The sequence below is a fragment of the Sus scrofa genome, chromosome 1 (assembly GCF_054392235.1).
Source record: "Sus scrofa isolate SSC_HxYL_T2T_F1_AM1 chromosome 1, Sscrofa_HxYL_maternal_Yorkshire_Landrace_v2.0, whole genome shotgun sequence".
Lineage (NCBI taxonomy): Eukaryota > Metazoa > Chordata > Mammalia > Artiodactyla > Suidae > Sus > Sus scrofa.
In genome coordinates, this window is record NC_139383.1 from 216,242,880 (window position 1) to 216,265,963 (window position 23,084).

The 23,084-nt window shown below is 34.9% G+C and overlaps 1 protein-coding gene across 12 annotated transcripts in view; it reads right to left on the reverse strand.

Moving 5' to 3' along the window:
* The window catches only part of CNTLN (centlein), a 326,291-nt gene that overhangs the window by 81,580 nt on the left and 221,627 nt on the right, over positions 1-23,084 (reverse strand). For 11 of the 12 annotated variants that reach the window (XM_084984605.1, XM_084984594.1, XM_084984632.1 and 8 more), the window contains 4 exons: positions 18,667-19,208; positions 14,952-15,129; positions 2,156-2,246; positions 1,848-2,071 (listed from right to left, as the gene is read on the reverse strand). In XM_084984605.1, coding sequence (XP_084840731.1) covers positions 1,848-2,071; positions 2,156-2,246; positions 14,952-15,129; positions 18,667-19,208 — 1,035 coding nt within the window. Of the gene's footprint in view, positions 1-1,847; positions 2,072-2,155; positions 2,247-3,442; positions 3,632-14,951; positions 15,130-18,666; positions 19,209-23,084 lie in introns of those variants that run through there. The other variant, XM_084984642.1, reaches the window with a different exon arrangement.

Below are 23,084 nucleotides of genomic sequence, written 5' to 3' on the forward strand. Positions count from 1 at the left end.
TATTAACTGTCTTAGAACTATCACATTAATCCTTAGAAGACCTGGTTCTATACCCAGTGTTATGAAAATGTTGATTCTTGACAATTTTTGCCCTTCTTTCCATTGCTTTTTTGGAGTAAATTTTTGAAGACCTTATGGTAATAGTGATATATGCTACAACAGGGATGAACATTGAAAACATTATGCTAAGTGAAAGAAGTCAGACAAAAAGGCCATGTATTGTTGATTACATCCATATTAAATGTCTAGAATAGGTAAGTGTGTATAAACATAATGTAAATCAGTGATTGCCTAGGACTGAGAGAGTTGTGGGAATAGAAGGATGATTACTAAAGCTTATAGGGTCTCTTTTTGATGTTACAAAAATGTTGTAAAAATTGACTTTGGTGATGGTTACACAACTTTATCTGTATTATAACAACTACTGGATTAAATGACAGAATTGTATGATATGCGAATTATGTTTCATTAAAATTATTGCCAAAAATAATAATAGTGCATGATTTTATCCACTCTCAATAATTGATACTTCATCTATTTCACTCTCAATAAATAACAGAACTAGACAGAAATCCAGCAAGGATAGAAGAGTTAAGCATCAGTATTAGGAGTTCCCATCGTGGCGCAGTGGTTAACGAATCCGACTAGGAACCATGAGGTTGCGGGTTCGGTCCCTGACCTTGCTCAGTGGGTTAACGATCTGGCGTTGCCGTGAGCTGTGGTGTAGGTTGCAGATGCAGCTCGGATCCCCTGTTGCTGTGGCTCCGGCGTAGGCAGGTGGCTGCAGCTCCGATTCGACCCCTAGCCTGGGAACCTCCATATGCCGCGGGAGCGGCCCAAGAAATAGCAAAAAGACAAAAAAAAAAAAAAAAAAAAAAAGCATCAGTATTAAACAACGAGACCTAATAGATACATATAGGACACTCAACACAACAAGGGCAGAATGCAAATTCTTATCAAGTGCAGATGGAACATTCTTAAAGATCTACTATATGTTAGGGCACAAAGCAAGTCTTAGTATGTTTATAAAAACCATATTATAGAAAGTAACCTCCACTGGAAGTTTGGAACATAGGTCAGGAAGTTTGGAACATTAGGTATAAGGCTACTCTGGGAATAAAGCTGCAACAAAGCTCCTATTAGTACAAATAGTACACCACTAATCCTTCATAATTAAAACTTTTCTAAGTATTCACTGAATCAAAGCACTACATTTTGGAATTGCAGAATTTAAGTATAGTTTAAAATCATGTGTGACAGCTCTTTAAAAATTATTTTCTAGAACAATTAAAAGATTTCTTCCGTGTAAAACAACAAATCATTCCTTATACAAGCAAATACCTTTAGGAATGGAGACTTAAGGAATAATCAGAAAAATAATTTTTTTCATTAACTTTAACATTAAATTATGATAATCAGTAGTAAAGTATATGAATCTAAAAATTGTTACAGAAAATTCAACTCACCTGAGTAAAAGCATAGATAAGTTACAGGAACACATTAATATAGATACTTATATGAAAATGTTCCCATTTTATACCAGCATTTTTTTTTTTTTAGGGCCACACCCATGGCATATGGAAGTTCCCAGGCTAGGGGTCAAATTGGAGCTACAGCTGCCAGCCTACACCCCAGCAACGCAGGACCAGAGTCAAGTCTGTGACCTATACCACAGCTCATGGCAATGCCAGATGCCTGACCCACTGAGTGAGACCAGAGATTGAATCCACTGCTGAGCCATGAAAGGAACTCCCAAGTAGTACCTGGGAATTTTTTAAACTCATAGGCATGTCTAACACAAAGATGAATCAAACAACATTACAATTTATTTTTAAAGTTCCCTTTACCTTTATTGTCTGTCTGCTTGTCTGAAATCGTTGATCAGACACTTGCTGCTGGTGAAGGAGCTTTTCATTGACTTCTTTGTATTCTTTCACAGACAGTTCTGCTGCTTTTTTGGCATTCAAAAGTGCACTGTTTTGTTGTTGCAAGGATACAATCCGTTCTCGTAACAAAATAATATTGCTATTTGATTTCTGGGCAGTTATATTTTTCCACTTTTCTCTGTTAGCTATATGAAAATAATGTTGTTAAAATAATTTTTAAAAATCTCATTAAATTAAAAAGACATTGTTAATTTCATATGTATTCTTACCTCTAGTAGGACCTGCTGTGTGTGAACTCTTTTGAATATTACCATTCCTCTTTTGATAACTTGGTTTTTTGACATTCTTGTGAAAATAATTCTAAATTTGAAAGTTTCATAAAAACTAGATTATTACTCAATAAAAACTTCAGGTAAACCAACATAATACATATTATACATAATAATACATATTATTACATATATTTATTCACTTAAAATATATTTATTTGTGCAGAGTAAAAAAATTCTAGACAACAAAATTCTATAATTAAGAACTCATAAATGAACATACTGCGCACTAAAGTTGACCTAGCAGGCAGAGAACACACATACAAAAATCAACACAAAAGTAAAAGAAATTTAACCTAGGGATAGTTTAAAAAGCTAGGAGTAAAAATCATAAAGGCAACAAAAACAAAATAACTTATTCTCTAATAACTTATTCTCTGGGAACATAGGTCTTTTTATCAGTAATGTTTTCCATTATAGAATGATAAATCCCTTCTGACGAATGAAGCTAAAATAATGTTGATGATAATAAAATAACTTTCTTTTAACTATATTTTCCTCATGACATTCCATTACACTGAGGCTAAATAAAATGAAGCCATGTTGATTTTTGTTCCAAAATGTTTCACCAGTTTATAAAAGCTTTTCCAAAGCAAAACTTTAAATAGGAATATGTTTTAAAAGATTATAAATTCTAATAATAGAATATTTGGTCTTGTTTTAGGCATATTGCTTGGGAACAGGAACAATATAAATCTAGAAAAAATAATCTTTAAAAAAAGGAATTCTTTTCAAAGAACCCAATTCAGGAACAAATTATACAAAAAATGAAAGGAAAAAATAAATTTCACCAAATGTTACTTTGACAATGAGCCATTGTCAATATTCTATATTGATGGATATATAAATAATATACATAAGGCATGGCCCTAAAGTAATAAAACTTATTTATTCACTTATTTTTAATTTAATTTATTTATTTATTTTTCCACTGTACAGCATGGGGACCAAGTTACACATACATGTATACATAATTTTTCCTTCCATTGTTGTGTTGCGATATAAGTATCTAGACTTAGTTCTCAGTGCTACACAGCAGGATCTCATTGCCAATCCATTCCAAAGTCAATAGTTTGTATCTATTAACCCCAAGCTCCTGATTCCTCCCCCTCCCTCCCCCTCCCCCCAGGGCAAACACAAGTTTATTCTCCAAGTCCATGATTTTCTTTTCTGTGGAAAGGTTCATTTGTGCCTTATATTAGATTCTAGATATAAGTGATATCATATGGTATTTGTCTTTCTCTTTCTGACTTACTTCACTCAGTATGAGAGCCTCTAGTTCCATCCATATTGCTGCAAATGGCATTATTTCATTCTTTTTTATGGCTGAGTAGTATGCAATTGTGTATATATATCACGTCTTCCTAATCCAATCATCTGTCGATGGACTGTTGGGTTGTTTCCATGTCTTGGATACTGTGAATAGAGTTGCAATGAACATGAGGGTGTATGTGTCTTTTTTAAGGAAAGTTCTGTTCAGATATATGCCCAAGAGTGGGATCGTGGGGTCATATGGAAGTTCTATGTATAGAGTTCTAAAGTACCTTCATACTGTTCTCCAGAGTGGCTGTACCAGCTTACATTCCCACCAGCAGTGCAGGAGGGTTCCCTTTTCTCCACGCCCTGTTCAGCATTTGTTGTTTGTGGACTTATTAATGCTGGCCATTCTGAGTGGTGTGAGGTGGTATCTCATGGTAGTTTTGATTTGCATTTCTCTAATAATCAGGGATGTGGAGCATTTTTTCATGTGCTTGGTGGTGGTATCTCATGGTAGTTTTGATTTGTATTTCTCTAACAATCAGGGATGTGGAGCATTTTTTCATGTATTTGTTGGCCATCTTCCTTGGAAAAATGTCTTTTCAGGTCTTTTGCCCATTTTTCCATTGGGTTGTTGGCTTTTTTGCTGTTGAGTTGTAGAAGCTGCTCGTATATTCTAGAGATTAAGCCCTTGTCAGTCGCATCATTCGAAACTATTTTCTCCCAATATGAGTTGTTTTTTTGTTTTCTTTTTGGTTTCCTTTGCTGTGCAAAAACTTGTCTGTTTGATTAGGTTCCATTGGTTTATTTTTGCTCTTATTTCAGTTGCTTTGGGAGACTGATCTGAGAAAACATTCATAAGGTTGATGTCAGAGAATGTTTTGCCTATGTTCTCTTCCAAGAGCTTGATGGTGTCTTGCCTTAAATATTTAAGTCTTTCAGCCATTTTGAGTTTATTTTCATGCATGGTGTGAGGGTGTGTTCTAGCTTCATTGATTTGCATGCAACAGTCCAGGTTTCCTAGCAATACTTGCTAAAAAGAATGTCTTCTTCCCTTTTTATATTATTGCCTTCTTCGTCAAAGATTAATTGACCATAGGTGTAAGCGTTTATTTCTGGGTGCTCTATTCTGTTCCATTGGTCTGTATGTCTGTTTTGGTACCAGTACCACACTGTCTTGATGACTGTGTTTCTGTAATAATATTGCCTGAAGTCTGGGAGAGTTATGCCTCCTGCTTGGTTTTTGTTCCTCAGGATTGCTTTGGCAATGCGGGGTCATTTGTGGTTCCATATAAATTTTTAGATGTTTTGTTCTAGTTCTGTGAAAAATGTCATGGGTAAATTGATAGGGATTGCACTGAATCTATAGATTGCTTTGGGTAGTATGGCCATTTTTACAATATTAATTTTTCTAACCCAGGAGCATGGAATATCTTTCCATTTCTTTACATCTTCTTTAATTTCCTTGATTAATATTTTATAGTTCTCAGCATATAAGTCTTTTACCTCCTTAGTCAGGTGTATTCCCAGGTATTTGAATTATTGGGGTGCAGTTTTAAAAGGTATTATATTTTTGTATTCCTTTTCTAATGTTTCATTTTGAGTATACAGAAATGCAACTGACTTCTGAATGTTAATCTAATATCCTGCTACTCTGCTGAATTTGTTGAACAGTTCTAATAGTTTTTGGGTTGAGTCCTTAGGGTTTTCTATGTGTAGTATCATGTCATCTGCATACAGTGACAGTTTGACCTCTTCTCTTCCTATTTGGATACCTTTTATTTTCTTCGTTTGTCTGACTACTGTGGCTAGGCCTTCCACTACCATGTTGAACAGCAGTGGTGAGAGTGGGCATCCTTGTCTTGTTCCAGATTTTAGTGGGAAGGCTTTCAGTTTTTCTCCAATGAGTATTATATTTGTTGTGGGTTTGTCATAAATGGCTTTGATTATGTTAAGGTATGTTCTCTCTATATACCCACTTTGGTGAGAGTTTTTACCATGAATGGATGTTGGACTTTGTCAAATAATTTCTCTCCATCTATTGGGATGATCATGTGATTTTTGACTTCTCTTTTGTTAATATGGTTATGATGTTAATTGATTTGCATATGTTGAACCATCCTTGTGCACCTGAGATGAATCTCACCTGGTTGTGGTGTACGATCTTTTTGATATGTTGTTGGATTCAGTTGGCTAAAATTTTGTTGAGAATATTTGCATTTATATTCATCAAAGATATTGGAAGATAGTTTTCTTTTTTTTTTTTTTGGTATATTTGTGTGGGTTTGGAATTAGGGTGATGGTGGCATCATAGAATGTCTTTGGGAGAGTTCCTCCTTCTTCAACCTTTTGAAAAAGTTTAAGGAGGATGGGTATAAGTTCCTCTTGGTATGTTTGGTAGAATTCATCTGTGAAGCCATCTGGTCCTGGACTTTTATTTGTAGGGAGTGTTTTTATGACATATTCAATTTCATTTCTAGTGATCAGTCTGTTCAGTTGATCTATTTCTTCTTGATTCAGTTTTGGCAGGCTGTAAGTCTCTAGAAAGTTGTCCATTTCTTCTAGGTTGCCAAATTTGCTGGCATACAATTGTTCATAGTATTCTCTCATGGTTTTTGTATTTCTGTAGTATCTGATGTGACTTCTCCTTCTTCATTTCTGATTTTGTTTAGTTGGGTTTTTTTTCTCCTTTTCTCGGTGACTCTAGCCAGAGGGTTGTCAATTTTGTTTATCTTTTCAAAGAACCAGCTCTTGGTTTTATTGATTACCTCAATTGTGTTTTTAACCTCTATTTTATTGATTTGATCTTTGATCTTTCTGATTTCCTTCCTTCTGCTGACTTTAGGGGTTTTTTTGTTCTTCTTTTTCAAATTCATTCAGGTGGTCAGTTAAGTTGTCAATTTGACACCTTTCTTCTTTTTTTTTTGAGGAAGGCCTGTATTACTATGAATTTCCCTCTGAGCCATGCTTTTGTGACATCCCATAGATTTTGAGTGGATGTGTCTTCATTTGTCTCGAGGTATTTTTTAATTTCCTTCTTGATTTCCTCACTGACCCACTGGTGTTTGAGTAGCATGTTGTTTAGTCTCCATGTACTAGGATTTTTCTCATTTCTTTTCCTGTGGCTGATTTCTAATTTCATGTCATTGTGTTCAGAGAAGTTACTTGAAATAATTTCTATACTCTTAAATTTGTTGAGGTTAGCTTTGTGCCCTAGTATGTGTAAATTCTTGAGAATGTTCCATGTGTACTTGAGAAGAATGTATATTCTGATTTTGTTGGATGTAATATCCTGAAAATGTCGATTAAGTCTAACATTTCTATTGTTTCCTTTAGGATCTCTCTTGCCTTATTGATTTTTTGTCTAGAGGATCTGTCCATTGATGTGAGTTGGGGGGGGGGTTGGATGCCTCCCATTTATTTTATGCTTGAGTACTTTTCAGTTTTTATGAATGTAATTGGTTTTGATTTGTGGTTGCCCTGTTTTTTAAGCATTGTTAAGCCCTTCCTATATCTGCTTGCTTTTGCCTGATAGTCATATAGGCTCAGACACATCACTAAAATAAAAAAAAGAATCTACATTTTCTTACTTTCCTTCCCCACATTGTATGATTTTGATGTCTTTTTTTTTTTTTTTTTCTTTTTTAACATCTTCATGTTTAGATCTGTATGCTGGCTTAAGTGATTGCTTTCCAGTTGTTGTTTCCTCTATCCTAATTCTTCTTTTTCTCTTTTTTCTCTCTCTCTCTCCTTTTTTTTTTTAAATTTAGAGAAGCCCTTTCAGTATTTTTTTTCTAATGGATTTCATCTTGCTGTACTCGTTCGGCTTTTGTTTATTGGAGAAATTCTTTATTTCCCCTTCGAATTTAAATGACATTCTTGCTGAATAGAGTATTCTAGGTTGCAAATTTTTTCCTTTCAGCACTTTAAATATATCTTGCCAGTCCCTTCTGGCCTGTAGTGTTTCTGTAGAGAAATCAGCTGATAGCCTTATGGGGGTTCCTTTATAATTGACACTTTGCTTTTCTCTCGCTGCCTTTAGAATCCTCTCTTTAACTTTTGCCATTTTTAATATAATATGTCTTGGTGTGGGCCTGTTTGGGTTCAGTTTGTTTGGGGCCCTCTGTGCTTCCTGTATCTTGATATCAATATGCTTTACATTTGGAAAGTTTTCAGCTATAATTTCTTCAAATATATTTTCAATCCCCTTTTCTTCTTCTTCTCCTTCTGGAATTCCTATTATGCATAGATTGGCCCACTTTATATTACCCCTTAGGTCTCTTATATTGCTTTCATGTGTTTTCTTTGTTTTTCTGTCTGTTGTCCTGATTAGATGATTTCCATTATTTTATCTTCCATGTCATGAATTCATTCCTCTGCATTATTCATTCTGCTCTTTATTGCCTTAAGCTCAGTTTGTATCTCTGCAAATGAATTTTCTAGTTTTTCTTGGCTGCTCCTTATAATTACTATTTTTGTGATATTCTATTTTTTCATTTGTTTCACATGTTTGTAAATGCTTGTTAGAGCATTTTTATAACAACTTTTTAAGACAATTTCTATTTCCTTAAATTTGTTGAGGTTAGTTTTGTGCCCCAGTATGTCATCAATCCTTGAGAATATTCCATGTGCACTTGAAAAGAATGTATATTCTGATTTTTTTGGATGTAATGTCCTGAAAATGTCAACTAGGTCTAACTTTACTATTGTGTCATTTTTGATGTCTGTTACCTTATTGATTTTCTGTATAGAGGATCTGTCCATTGATGTGAGTGGGGTCTATTATCGTATTCCTCCTTTTATGGGTTTCTCCTTTTATGTCTGTTAGTACTCGTTGTATGTATTTGGGTGATCCTATATTAGGGGCATATATATTGACAATTATAATATCCTCTTCTTGAATGGATTCTTTTATCATTAAATAGTGTCCTTCTTCGCCTTCCTTTATGGCCTTCATTTTAAAGCCTATTTTGTCTGACCTGAGTATTGCAACTCCTGCTTTCTTGTCTTTTCCATTTGCATGAAATGTCTTTTTCCATTCCCTCATTTTCAATTTATCTGTCCTTTGTCCTAAGCTGAGTCTCTTGTAGGCAGCATATTGTAGGCTCTTGTTTTTTTATTCAACCACTCTATGTCTTTTGATTGGAGCATTTAGTCCACTGACACTTAAGGTAATTATCGATAAATACATATTTATTGCTATTTTAAACCTTGTTTTCCAGCTGACTCTATGTTTCTCCTTTGTTCCTTGATTTTTTTGGTTAAATGATTTCCTTTTATTTTATGTTTGTGTCCTCTTCTTTTCAGTTTTTGTGAATGTATTGTTTGGTTTTGATTTGTGGTTGCTCTATTTTTCAAGTATGTTAATCCCTTCCTATGTCTGCTTGCTTTAGCCTCAGAATCATATAGACTCAAACACATTCTTAAAAAAGAGCCTAGATTTTACTTTCTGTCCCCACATTTTACGATTTTGATGTCCTTTTTAAATATCTTCATGTTTGTCCTTTTGCTGCTCCTTGTGTTTATCACTGCTTTTACAACAGGTTTGTTTGTTTTTTCCTTTTAGATGTGTATATTGGCTTATTTAAGTGATTACTTTCCAGCTGTGATTTCTTTCATCCTATTTCTTCTTACTTCTATTTAGAGTAGCTCTTTCAGGATTTCTTTTAGGATGAGTTTAGTATGCTGTACTCCTTGTTTTTGTTTATTGGAGAAATTCTTTACTTCTCCTATTTTAAATGATATTCTTGCTAGGTAGAGTATTCTAGGCTACAAATTTTTCCCTTTTAGAACTTTGAATATATCTGGCTACTCTCTTTTGGCCTGTAGTGTTTTTGCAGAGAAATCAGCTGATAGCCTTAGTGGGGTTGCCCTATCATTTATTCTTTGTTTTTCTCTTGCTGCCTTTAGAATCCTCTCTTTAACTATTGCCATTTTTATTTTAATATGCCTTGGTGTGGGCCTGTTTGGGTTCAACAACTACAAACCACAGCAAGCCCTCAGTACTTTCTGAATCTTGATATCTGTTTCCTTTAGATTTGGTGTTTTCAACCATAATTTCCTCAAATATATTTTCAATAGTCTTTTATTTTTCTTTTCCTTCTGGAATCCCTATTATGTGTAGATTGGTCTGCTTTATATTATCCCATAGATCTCTTATACTGCTTTCATGTTTTTACATTTGGTTTTCTGTATGCTGTCCTGATTGGGTGATTTCCACTTTTCTATCTCCCAAGTCATTAATTCATTCCTCTGCATTATTCATTCTGCACTTCAGTGCCTTTAACTCAGTTTTCATCTCTGCAAATTAATTTTCTAATTTTTCTTGGCTCCTCCTTATACTTTCTAGTTCCTTTGTAAAGTACTGCATTACTGTTCATATCTGCTCTTAATTTCTTCATATTCACTCTTAATTCCTTCAGTATTTTCACTATCTCCTTTATGAATGTGGTAACTGTTACACTGCAGAGGTTTGTTTCATTGTTTGCTCATTCAGGGGAATTCTCCTGTTCTTTCAATTGGGAATGGTTCCTGAGCTTCATTCTCTTTATATTTTTCTTATTCTGTGAGTTTAGGGAAAACAACTACTGTAGTCTTGCAGGGCTATGTATATGCAAGAGCGTTCCTGGGTATTTTCTGAGGGCTATTTATTTTTGGCATGAGGGCTGGTTTCGGTTTGGATGCTTGCTGTTCCTTTCCTCAGTATGTGCAGGCTGTTATTCCCTTGATATAACAGATACTTCTAGGGAGATGAAGGCAATGACAGGGACAGCAGCCAGTGGCCCTCCCAGCAGGGCCCTTGACAGTGGAAAGGACCCACGGGAAGGTGGTGTAAGCCACTCCTGGACAGTGGCAGTGACCCTCAGGCAGGGGTAGGTGGTGTCCAGAGTATTTGGCAGTGGCAGCAGTAGGCACTGATCATTCCCAGGGGAGTGACACAACGGGTGGTGGTTTGTTGCAGTGCCTGCCTCTGTGCCAACCTCTGAGGTGACTGGGGCCACAGGTGATGCCTGTTCACAGACTCCTACTGGTGGTGGGCCATGCCCACCTCTGGAGTCTGCAATAACTACCTTGGTTTGCCCCCGCTGCCTGCAGACTGTATGAGGCACCTTGTTGCACTTAGCTCACACAAGAGGCACCACCCATAGCCCACATAAGAGGGGCCTGTCACCTGTAGCCTTCACAAGAGACACCTTCCTGCCCATAGCCCACCCTCCAAGAGTCCACAAGTGCAAATAAAGATATTCCCATGGTGGGGTCTGCCCCTTCTCCTCTTGCCCTCCCCAACAATGGTGCCTTGATTCTCCTGCCAGCCCAGTCTTCCTTCTGGGTTCCCTTGGCTGTGGCGCTCCACTCCCCAGCTCTTGGTGCACGACTTCCTAGTCCCTCAGGCTGTCTCCACAAAGCCAACACTAGTTCTTTCCCCAGAATTGACCTCCAGAGCCTAAGTCTCAGGACCCAGCCCACTGCTGAGTGTCTCAGAATGTGGTGTCTTGGGAGGTGGTACCTGATGGTCTGTGCAGCTCTCTCTCTGCTTTGCCCTCCCCAGTCCAGCTGCTGCACTTTCTAAGGCTTTAAGGTTCCTCTGTGTTAGCTGATCTCCCCGTCAGTTAGGTGGCTTCCCAGGGTGTGGGGTCCTTTCCTCTTTCACAGCTCCCTCCCAGGAGTGCTAGTCCCGTCCTGATTCCTTCTCTTTTTATCTCTCTCTCTTTTTTCCCCTTTTGTTCTACCCAGTTATTTGCAGTGTTCCTCGTACTTTCTGGAGGTTTAAGGTCTTCTGTCAGTATTCAGTAGATGTTCTGTGCAAGTTGTTCTACATGTAGATGGGCTTTTTTGTTGTGTTTGTGGGATCAAAGTGCTGTCATAAAGTTTGAACATCTGTGTCATCTTGCTGTTACCGTTTTTTTTTTTTTTTTTCTTTTCATTCAAGTTGAGTTGTTCCTTGTTGCTAGATATGATGAGTGATTTTCAACTGTATCCTGGACATTTTTGGTATAATATTACAAATACTTCAGATCTTATTTAAATCTTTTGTGTCAGCAGGCTTCCTGTGATGCCACACTCATGGGGAAAGCAAGTGCCACGTTGTTTATTCCAGTTGGGGATGAAAGTCAAGTTCCTGTTGACATGCTAGTTAGAGAGAGGTATCTCATTACTACTTGGTGTAGTGAGAGGTCAGGCTTCTCACAGACTTCTGCTGATACCACCCAGGTTGGGAGATGGAGCCTGACCTTGTTTCTGCTCCTAACCTGGCCTCTACTGAAACAGTGGGGAGGGTGTGGGAGGCTTTGTAGATATGACAGGTTATGAAAGTCCACATCACTGCATTGACCTTTGAAATCTATAGGAATCCTGCTGGGAAAATAAAGGGGCATCTCTTTATTGCTGGATAGAGAGGTCCAACTACCTATGTGGCCACTAATGGCACAAATGGAGGGAATCATTACCTTGTCCTTGGTCTTTCACTTGGCCCTGAAAGAAGACAGAGGAATGCCTACTTAAAGCCAAGTGAGAGTGAAAGTGTAGGTTCTCCACCAGGTCTTTACTGGTGAGGGTAGAGGTACAGTTGCAATTTTTTTTTCATGGTGTTTGGCTAGAGTAAAGCAGTTACTATGCTAAAGTTTTCTATCTTTCTGTTTCCTGGTCCTCTGACCAGAGAGAAAAGGGTTTTATAGGGAATTTTATCATCTGACCAACTGGCCTTTTCAAGTTGCAGGTTTCTTCAGCATTCAGATCAGGATATATGAGGCAAAATGAAAACCCAGAGAACTCACCAACTGTGTTGTTCCTCAAGTTCTAAGAATCCTAGCTGGTGTGTTCTCTTCTCCACCTTTCAGAGTTTTCTCATTGTTTATGACTAATATACACTGATACAATGCCTATCAAAATCCCCAATTTTTTTTTTTTTTTCTGAGAGAAGCTGATTGTAAATTCATTTTAAAGAGCAAAAGACCAAGAATACTGAAGAGACTGGAAGGAAAACACGATGGGCAACTTTCTTTTATCAATCAAGACTACTATAAAATAATAGTAATGAGACCAAATGACATAGATAAATATACTGACAAAACAGAAGAAAATATCTAGTGACACACCCACACATATATGCATGTGTGATTTACAACAAAGGTGGTGCTATTGAACATTGTGGGGGAAAGTGTGAAACTTAATCTTCATCTTTCACCACATGCAAAAATCAATGCCAGACATAGATATCAAAATCAAAACAGTGAATAAATAGAATAGATAAATTCAATAAAAGAAAAGATAATAAGATAGTATAAAAATATCTAAATTGGAATAGGTAAAATTTATTATATAGAACATAAAAAGTGTTATTCATATAGGAAAAAATTGTTAAATTTGACTACATTAGAATTATGATGTTCTATTCCCCAAAAGATTCCATTAAAAAGGGTGAAAAGACACAGTACAAAGTAGGGCAAGATATCTACAATGTCTATAATCAACAAAAGTTGCATATGTAGCACATATAAGAACTTCTATAGATAAATAAGAAAAAGACAGACAACTCATTTATAAAATGGGCAGAGACTTGAGGAAGCAATTCACTAAAGAATTACAAATGGCCAATAATTATAAGAAAGCAGTATTCAACACAGTATTAGTAATCTCAGAAATATAAATCACAGGAGTTCCCGTTGTGGCACAGCGGTTAACGAATCTGACTAGGAACCATGAGGTTGCAGGTTCGGTCCCTGGCCTTGCTCAGTGGGTTAAGGATCTGGTGTTGCCGTGAGCTGTGGTGTAGGTGGCAGACGTGGCTCAGATCCCACGTTGCTGTGGCTGTGGTGTAGGCTGGTGGCTACAGCTCCGATTAGACCCCTAGCCTGGGAACCTCCATATGCCAAGGGAATGGCCCTAGAAAAGACAAAAAGACAAAGATAAATAAATAAATAAATAAAAAGAAATATAAATCACAGAAATATAAATTAAACTCACAGTGATATACCTCAAAATACATACAAAAGTGGCTGATATGAGAAAGACTAACATATGAACTTTTGATGAAGAGTGGTTAAAATTTTCATAGTTTGCTAGTGGTGCAACAAACTGGTATATTTTGAAAAGAATAGTATCACTTAAGATCCTAGACATATATACTCTATAGGGCAGTAATTCTACCCCTAGGTATTTCACTACAGAAATATCCGTACTTGTATCATGGAAGACATTTATAACAATATTCATTGCAACATTATTTGCAAGAAATCCAAACTGAAGCAACCTAAAATTCATCAATGGAATGGATAAATAAATTATATATTTGGACAATGAAATATTAAACACAACAATAAAAATAAATACATAATACTGAAGACCAAACAAAAGAAGACCTATCTCATAGACTTCATAAAGTTCAAAAACAGGCAAAATTAACCATAATATTAGGAGAGACGAAATTATAAAGAAGAGGAACAGAGTGATTAAAGTTAAGCTAATGGTTACCTTTGGAGTTAGTGAGAAGTTACAGTATTTTCCAAAAACAACTGGTACAATTTGATCAATTGTTATTTTCTGACCACCAGTAATATGCATATCTAGTCAAAGTCATTTATACTAAGCTCTATTACGTTATGAATGGGTTAATGAGTTACTTTTATTAAGCTACACATAATTGACTGCAACTAAATAAAATTACCAACCAAATAATGTGTGGCAAAATAGGATATTTCTATAAAAGTGATCAACCAACCACTCAATCAGTAGGTACTTAGCATATAATTCTTCATCTGAACTTTATTATGGTAGTAACTAAGATAAACATCCTTGAATTTTTTCCTCTAAAGTTCTGGCCGGATCTCAAAAAAAAAAAACTTTTGGATTTGGTTTTTAAGGAAACATAGGTTATTCAAAAGTAACCTTTTTTTTTCCTAAACAAAATTACCTTTCCCCAGTTTTTCACTGACTTATGCTGAACAGATAAACATTTTGGTGACATGATATATCAGAGGTAAGAATTATTGAACAAGTTGTTTTGGAACATCAATATTTTAATATTTAAAATATATTAGGGAATAAAATTCATTAGGTGGAAATCAGAAAAATGAAACAAAATAAATACATTGGGGAATAAAATATACTAGGTAGAAGTTAGAAATTTAAAGATTTAGTTAGACTAAATAATTTATTATCATGAAGGCCCATATAAAAAAAAAGTTTCTTCTCTTCATATATTTTATATATCTGAAAACAGTAATGAGCTTATTATCACTTTTATTTTTTTTGCTGAGATATAAATAACAAGATTTATATTTAGGAAAATTCTAGTTCCATTTTCATCTACGTAAATGATTCTAAAAACTTAGTACTTGAAAATCACTAAAAAGTATTTTCACTGCATACTTCAAAGAAAAATTTTTAATGATTCATATTAAGTCACTGGCAATAAACATTAAGTTATGAAGCATGAGATAAAATTAAAACCAAAGCTTAAAACTAGTAAAATTTTATATACCTTTGGGGTCTTGCCATCTCCAATTGGACATATTTGTTCTATTTCCTTTCCTTGCATTTGGCTGTCTTCTGTTTGGTCTCTTTCTTTCTGGTCTCTTCTATCTTCTGTAGGACTTATTTTCTGGGATGTTTCTACAATAATTGTTCCCAAATTTTGCATGGTCTGTGTTTCAGAATCACTGATTTTGCAAAAAAAGGGGTGACATAAAACCCAAGAAGAAGAGTTGTTAAATGTACCTCGTAAGTTCAAGAGCAAATAATACTGTAGCATACATTATATATATAGCTGTAAGTTTAATTTGAGCATATAGGAGTTCTAACTGTTAAGAGAGAAAATTATCTTAATTATTACAAAATTATCTTAATTATTACAAAATTATAAAATCTCATCAAGAAGTTAGATTATCTAATATCACATGTCTGCTAATATCACTTCTTATAGTATTTTTATAAGTGTTTATTCAGGGAGCATATGTTTTAACAACTTCAAGGCTGGAACACTCACTACTTTCTGAGCCAGTGCAGAAAGCTTTAATATTTCTAACAGAAAGTTTTCTTAGTATAGGACAAAATTTGAATCTCTGAGCCTTTCGCCCATTGAGTCCAGGTCCATCTCTCATCATTCAATATGATACTTGTTAAACACCAATTATGTGACAGGCACTTTTCTGGATACAAGGGATAATGCAGTAGGTAGAAAAAAAAAATAGATAAAAATCCTTAACCTCAGGTAGCTTTCATCCTAGTGGAGTGTGGGGACAGTTAATCAATGAGTAAGTTTTATTATATGTTTTATGTAATAGTTTGCATTAAAGAAAATAATAAAGCAAGAGAAGATTAGAAATGTTGACATGTATGTCCAATCCCTTTTCCACATGGTTTATCTTTTAGTTATTTGGACAGAGTTATATGATGCTTGCCACATTTCTAAGAACATCGCTAGCTTTTTCAAATATTCCAAATATGAATGCTTTTGAAATGCTTTCCCATCCATGTCCCTCTCAAATGCACACCAGCGTATTTTGATGGAGCATTATGTACAGAATTCAACCTCATGTTCCAAGAGCACTATGAGAAGTACTTAGTAGAACTCCTGGTAGATGCAGACGATAAAAGTCTTTAAGCTTTTCTAGCTTGAATATTGTACTGTAGACTCATACAGGATTTAAGAAAACTTCCTAAAATATTCTTTACATAAACTATTACAAAGTTCCACATTATTCCCATTGTATAGTTGAACAACTGGCATTTTACAGCCACATAAAAGACCCTATAGTCTTTTGGATAACTATATCTTTCCAGTCTATTGAGATCTTTGGGGATTTTGATTCTGTTTTGGATTTTCCTGCCTTTCCAATGTCATGTTATCCCCAAATTTGATAAACATGCTTTACTGAAATTCTATTTTTCTTATTCAAGGTATTAACTCCTTCTGATTACTATCCATTACTGAATGGGGTTGATAAAGGCTTTTAATTCATATATCAGGACCCACAAAATTCAGAATGCCCCAGCAGAACAACCCATGTCAAATGCAGTAACAGGAAATGCCTCCATCAGGGAAACCTAACATACACCAATCACAGTTCTCCGATTCAGCTCTATCTAGTTTACCTTACCCTAGAAAATAGGATCAGCTAGCCTTGCAAGAAGATCCTTGACCACCTAGTCCATCATGCCCTATTTCTGCTTTGCCTCTTTATAAAACTCCCTCTTACTCAAAATCCTTTGGAAGAGTGCTCCACAGCTTTTTAGGCACTATACTTCCCTAATCCATGCATATTTTCTGTGAATAGAGGTCTCCTCTCTTGTTACTAAATCATATTATTTTCATCATTTGACAGCATGCTCTTATAATACTATTCATTGATGGAAAATAAATATACATAAGGTAATAGTTATATAATATAGATATATAAAGCAAAAAAGTTCTATTTTCTTCAGTATTCAAGACTACAGAAAGCTAAAAGAATGTACTGAAGTCCTGAAGCTCCATTGTGGGATTTCTAATTGTTTGATAATTCTTTGCAGTTGAGTGATTCCTAAGACTGTTCTGTCAGGCAGGAAATGTAATAATCCTCACAGTGTAAAAACTGAGTTTCACTGCTAAATAACTTAAATGACAATCCTATGTTTTAAAAGACATTGTGTGATATGTTTCCCAAAATATGTGACCTTTTGCACATGCATTAATAAGATGAAGCTGAAATGAGTGTATTCCTCAACTTTCATATATTTACTCATACATTCATACATGTGAGTAAATGTGTACCACGGTATTTTGAAGAGTGTGGTAGGACCAACTGGTTGAGATATTATTTGTTGATTAAACAAGAATTTCCTTGAAGACACAGATAAATGTTTAGTGGGCTTTAGGCTTTAAGATAAGTAGGGTTTTACATCTAATTGCTTTTTAGAACAGGGAAGAAGACCTTAGAAGAGGTAACAAAGGAATGGGAGTACGGATGTGGCCTTTCTTCCTTATATTCATAAATTTGTTTTTGAGTGTTTCACCTGCCTAAAGAGCAGAGGCATGGCCAATGATAATTTAAAACAGCGGTTCCCAAATGTGTCTGCATGTTGGAATCAGTTGTAGAGATTCAACAACTACTGAAGAGTGTATCCCACTCTAGAAGTTAGGATTTAATTGTTCTGAGATGTGGCCTGAGCTTTGGGATTTTTTTATAAGATCCCCAGGTGATTCTAATATGCAAGCAAGTTTGAGAATTGCGTTTTAAAGTAAGTTTCAGTTCTATGTCTAAGAAAACTATCCAGAAACATTTGTAATCTAAAACAGACCACTATTGCAGATTTTTTTTAAAAAAATTATGAAAATAAAAGGAAATATGTGCCATTATAAAACAAGACAGAATTATGGAAAATTGTTCCATTTGTCTGTTAGCAATTCTGGCAACATTAAACTTCCCTGTTATCTTGGTATTAAAAGAGGTGTTCTATTATCTTTTTACCTTTGTGGTTTTACTGATGTGCTTCAAAAGTGCATATGAATATATAGCCAGGGGTAAGGGAAAGAAATATTATAGATTTTTAGTATTCCCTTCTTGCTATTCACTAGGGGTTACAGAACTTAAGGCTAGGAATCTATAGAGCTTTAACTTTAAAGAACTAATTTTTACCACCATTCAATTAAAGTTAGTACAATGACTTTGCATAATACATACATGAAATAATTAGTGAAGATGGTTCTTAATTTAAAGGATGTTAAACAGCTTGTAGACATCTGGTAACAAGCTGAAATGGGTCATTCAAAATTTATCTAACTAAATTAAGGGGAAAAAATGTTTCTCCTCCCAGGTTGCCATGTCACAAGATAACTAAACCGACTTAGTAGGCTTGCCTGGGAATCCTTAGCTGTCAGTGGTGAATATGCAAAGGGCCAGCAAATTAAATCAACCTGCCAAACTGTCAATTTCAAGCCTCATGACTGCATGAAAATAGCATCACTGGAAGAAATCAAGCATTGCCTTCTTTTGGGTTTCCTGGCACCTATTCAAATACTCAAGCAGTTGTGGCTAATTTTGCATGCAAATTTCAGTCAATAAGCTCAGAACAAGACCTCCCAAGATATTTCAAAAGATCTGACAGTATTTTTTCTGAATACCAAATCAACAGTAGTTGAAATTCAATCTCCATTTGCTGGTGCTTTACATATGCACAGTGTCCCCACCACAGAGCTAAGTTAATGAGAGCCTTACCTGCTTTCACTCACATCCTCCCAGTCGTCCTTGCTGAGGTTCTCAAACACATTGCTCATAACCTTGATGGAGTGATTGAGAACAGTCTGGTAACGATCCACGGAGCACTTTTTCTTGGCGGCTTTAAATTTAACCTTGGTGGTGGTTGTCTTACAACTGGATTGTCCAGACCCAGATCTTATTTCTGTGGTGGCCATCTCAGATTTAGCTTTGTTTGCTGAACCCTGTAATTTCTCCAGTGAATTCATCAGCTCTTCATTTTCATTTCTCAACCCACTGGCTTCTGCTACCTTTCTCCTTAGGGAAGTGACTTCTATCTCCAGCTCATTGATTCTTACTTGAAGTTCAGTTTTGTCTTTTTCTATATCTTTACTTCCCTTTTGTAACTGTTCTAGCTCTTTTTCTCTGGTCTTTGCATCTTCTTGCTGCTGTTTAACCAAGGATTTCAGGAAATCATTTTCTTTTATTAATTTTTTATTTCCTTCCTTTAATTTTCTCGACCTTTTCTCAAAAGATTTTAGCCGATTTTCCAATTCAATGACCTAAACAGAATAGTTTAATTTACTCTTTTAAAAGTCCAAAACCAGAAGCTATTGCTTTTTTATTATCACTTCTTACGAAAATAAAATTTCATTTAGCACAAGGACAAAATAAATCTAAAGTACTTAATTTCTAAATGATTCTATAGTAGTGCAGATAAACACATTCTAAAATGCAATAGTACATCTGCTGAATAAGAGACAGATGGTAAAAGAAGTTAAAACTCTACACAAAGTGACACAGAATTAAGTATGCTAATAAACTTTACAGAGATCTCTGAGACCTAAAGTGCTTTGTCTATAAAATCTATTGTTGTGGGGGGGTGGGGGCTGGGGGGGGAGGAAAGTTCCTTTTCCCCTTCTAGGTTCTTTGGCTGGTTTAAGAATTAAATTGATAAAGGACAGATTAGCAAGAGAAGAACAAATAAAAATTTAATAACATGTATACCTCCTGTATACTTACCTAGGAAAACTGAATAACTCCCTGAAGTGACCTAAGCCATCACCTTAAATACCACCCTTAGCTAAAGACAAAGACTTGGGAGGTGGGGGAGTATAGGAGGTTCCCAGGAAAAGCACAGTAGACAAGCATAGGGATGTCATGCAAATTTAGGTCCTTGCCTTCTCCATTAATGACAATTTTAGAGATTTGGTCATTCTCTTCTGGTACAGTAAGGGCTACCCACTTACAAATGGAACTTTCCCTTATAAATATAAATGTTTCTTACAAAAAGATAGCTTCTACTCCATTTAAGTTTTTCCTATGTCTTCAGTTTCTTAAAAATAATCAGCCTAAAATAATCAATATGCCAAAGAGGCATATTTTGGGGTGATATATTTTATTTCCCTCACTACTCAATGTGAAAAAAATTACTTTCAGGGAAAAAAAAATATACAAAAGTCTAAAAATAGTATATAGTGAAGCTTTATTATTAATATAATATTATTCTTTGATATTTAACAACCATATGAAAAACTGATGACCTAAGTACAAAATAAGCTACTGAGGATGCTTTTCCCTAAATTTGAAAAATGCAATTTTAGTAGATGTAGTCAGTCTAGGGGAAATTGAAGTTTGAGTCTGGCCTGGATCTCACTTCTAGCTCTGGTTGCTTTTACTTGATAACCTATTTTATCTTAAGGTTCCTCATCTGCGAAATGGGAATAATAACAGCTATCTTGTAGGTTATAAGTATTAAATATGATCAATATACCACAATTCTTGGCAGATATTAAGTTCTAAACAATTTATCGTCATCGCCATTATCACTACTGTTATTATTAATCATAACAGCTATTATTATACTTGAACTGACATAGAATTACTGGAACTAGCTATTAAGTCAACTTTATACTTTTGATTAAAATATAGCATGTTATGAACAAACTAAAAACATCTTAAAATTTGAGATTTCAGTTCTGGAAATTAGCATTATTTTTTCTTTTGATTAAAATCCATTTAAGATTGGGTACAACTCATGAAAATTTTACATACCAATGAAAAAATATTTGTTTAAAATCTATTAAGTTTAAAATGTTTAAAGTCTGTTAACTGCCTAATGTGAATCTATGTTTAATCCTAAGAACTAGTCAAAATTATTTGCATTAAAGTTTAAATGGAGGGCAAAAAACAAAACAGAGATGCTACTTCCAAAGAATTTGATAAGGGTAAATCCATAGTATGTATGAAAATGTTATTCAAGATACAGTCTCAGAAGTTCCTGTCATGGCGCAGTGGAAATGAATCTGATTAGGAACCATGAGGATGTGGGTTTGATCCCTGGCCTAACTTAGTGGGTTAGGGATCAAGCATTGCCATGAGCTGTGGTGTAGGTCACAGATGCAGCTCTGATCTGGCATTGCTGTGGCTGTGGTGTAGGCTGGCGGCAACAGCTCCGATTAGACCCCTATCCTGGGAACCTCCATACCCCGCATTGGCAGCCCTTGAAAGACAAAAAAAAAAAAAAAAAAAAAGACATAGTCGCAAAAAATTGTTGTTTAACTGATTTCACATGTCCAAAAATATAAAGGAAAATTTCAATCTATATTTGAGAATGAAAGTCTGTGGAATTGTTAAAACCATTTGGTTTGTGTGCCATTAGATAATCTCAAGCCCACACATTTCCTCCAACCGGGCATTTAAATAAGATGGCTCCCTTCAAAATGAAATAAAACACTTGACCTTGTGAAGTTGATGTATTACTTTGCTAGAGCTGGCATAACTAAGTACACAGGCTAGAAGCATAAACCCCAATAACCTCATTTTAAATTAATTAACTCCTTAGACCTTATCTCCAAATATAGTCACATTCTGAGTTACAGGGGATCAGGACTTTGACATATAAATTTTGAGGAGGGACACCATTCATCCCATAACAGTATGAATACAGTTAGTACATTATTCAAAAAAGAACACACTGTATTTTTCATTTCTACTATATACAAATATTATTTTCATGTTGTCATATCTTAAATCCATTTTGAATGAGTTTCATATGCATCCTCCTAAAATAAGGCAACTCAACTAAAAGGAGTTAAATCATGACTAATACAACTGCATTAGGTTAGTATTTTTAAAATAGTGGCAAGTTAGTATGCTAATTTGACACATGGTCCAATGAATTTCTATTCACTTCCTATTGACTTTTCAGGAATTAAAATGGACTTCTGGATCCTCTATGGTAATAGTTACTGAATAGAAACAGAATTTTGCCACCATGACCTGTCTCTTTGGCACAAGTATTATCTTGAGCTGGTTATTTTTAAGAAACTTTAGACACAGGAGAAGCTCTGAAAACTAAGTAGTAACTGACTCCCTAGACCCAACATCTTCTCTTGTCTCTAGCTGAAGAAGGTGTATAAGGTGATGGTGTGGGTCTTTTCAGGGAGTTACTCAGTTTTTCTGGGTATCTCCCACATACACATGTTATTAAGCTTCTGTTTGGTTTTTTTTAACTGTTAATTTGTCTTTTTATTACAAGGGTGTCTCATTCAAGAACTGAGAAGAGGGAAAATTATTTTTCCTCTACATCATTTATAGCAGTTGAAATGAAATAACAGATTTATTTAGGGTTTCTACACTGAGGAAGTGTTAGTGTACTATTATATCCGTAAAGAAAAAAAATTATACAATACCTGGCAAAAAAATACTATTGTTCTGAAACAAAAAATATAAACTGCTATAAATTGATATTCTAGCTGGCAATATATACATTATTTCAATTGTTTATTTTAACCTTAAGATAAGTGAACATGAATTATTTGTTGTTCTCTATGTTACGTTAATGTGATATGTATTGTTCAGTAATAACGAGATGAGAGGCTTTGCTACAATATGGCAAGTTTAAAACTATAAGGAATCATATCATCTGCTGTAAATCACTAGACTTCCTACAAATCAAGTCACAAAATGTAAGTAGCTACATTAATATTTGTATTTATATATTTTTACATTTCCAGTTTTATCTCAGTATCTAAAGGGAAATCAGTTATAAGATTAACTCTATTTAATAAAGAACATTTCCTTCATAACAGTAAGAAAAAGTGCTAAAATACAATCAAGCCCACTTAATTGAATTTGAAAACAATGTTATTTATAAACCAAAGTATCAGTTAAGTATAAAACTGTAAAGATAAATGCCAAGATTTTTAAACAGCATTTTACTACTAATGATAGCCATGATGGAAAGTGACTACAGAGTTTATAGGGGTTCTATTAAAACAGGGAGAGCTACATCAAATCATATGGGCATAAATTTTTATCTAAAATGAGATGAGATGTATATTGTCAACTTTAAAATTAAAATTATAGGCATATTACCATTTTACTACAATAAAGCTAAAACTATGCTCAGTTTTTTTCAGTTCAGATACTGTAAA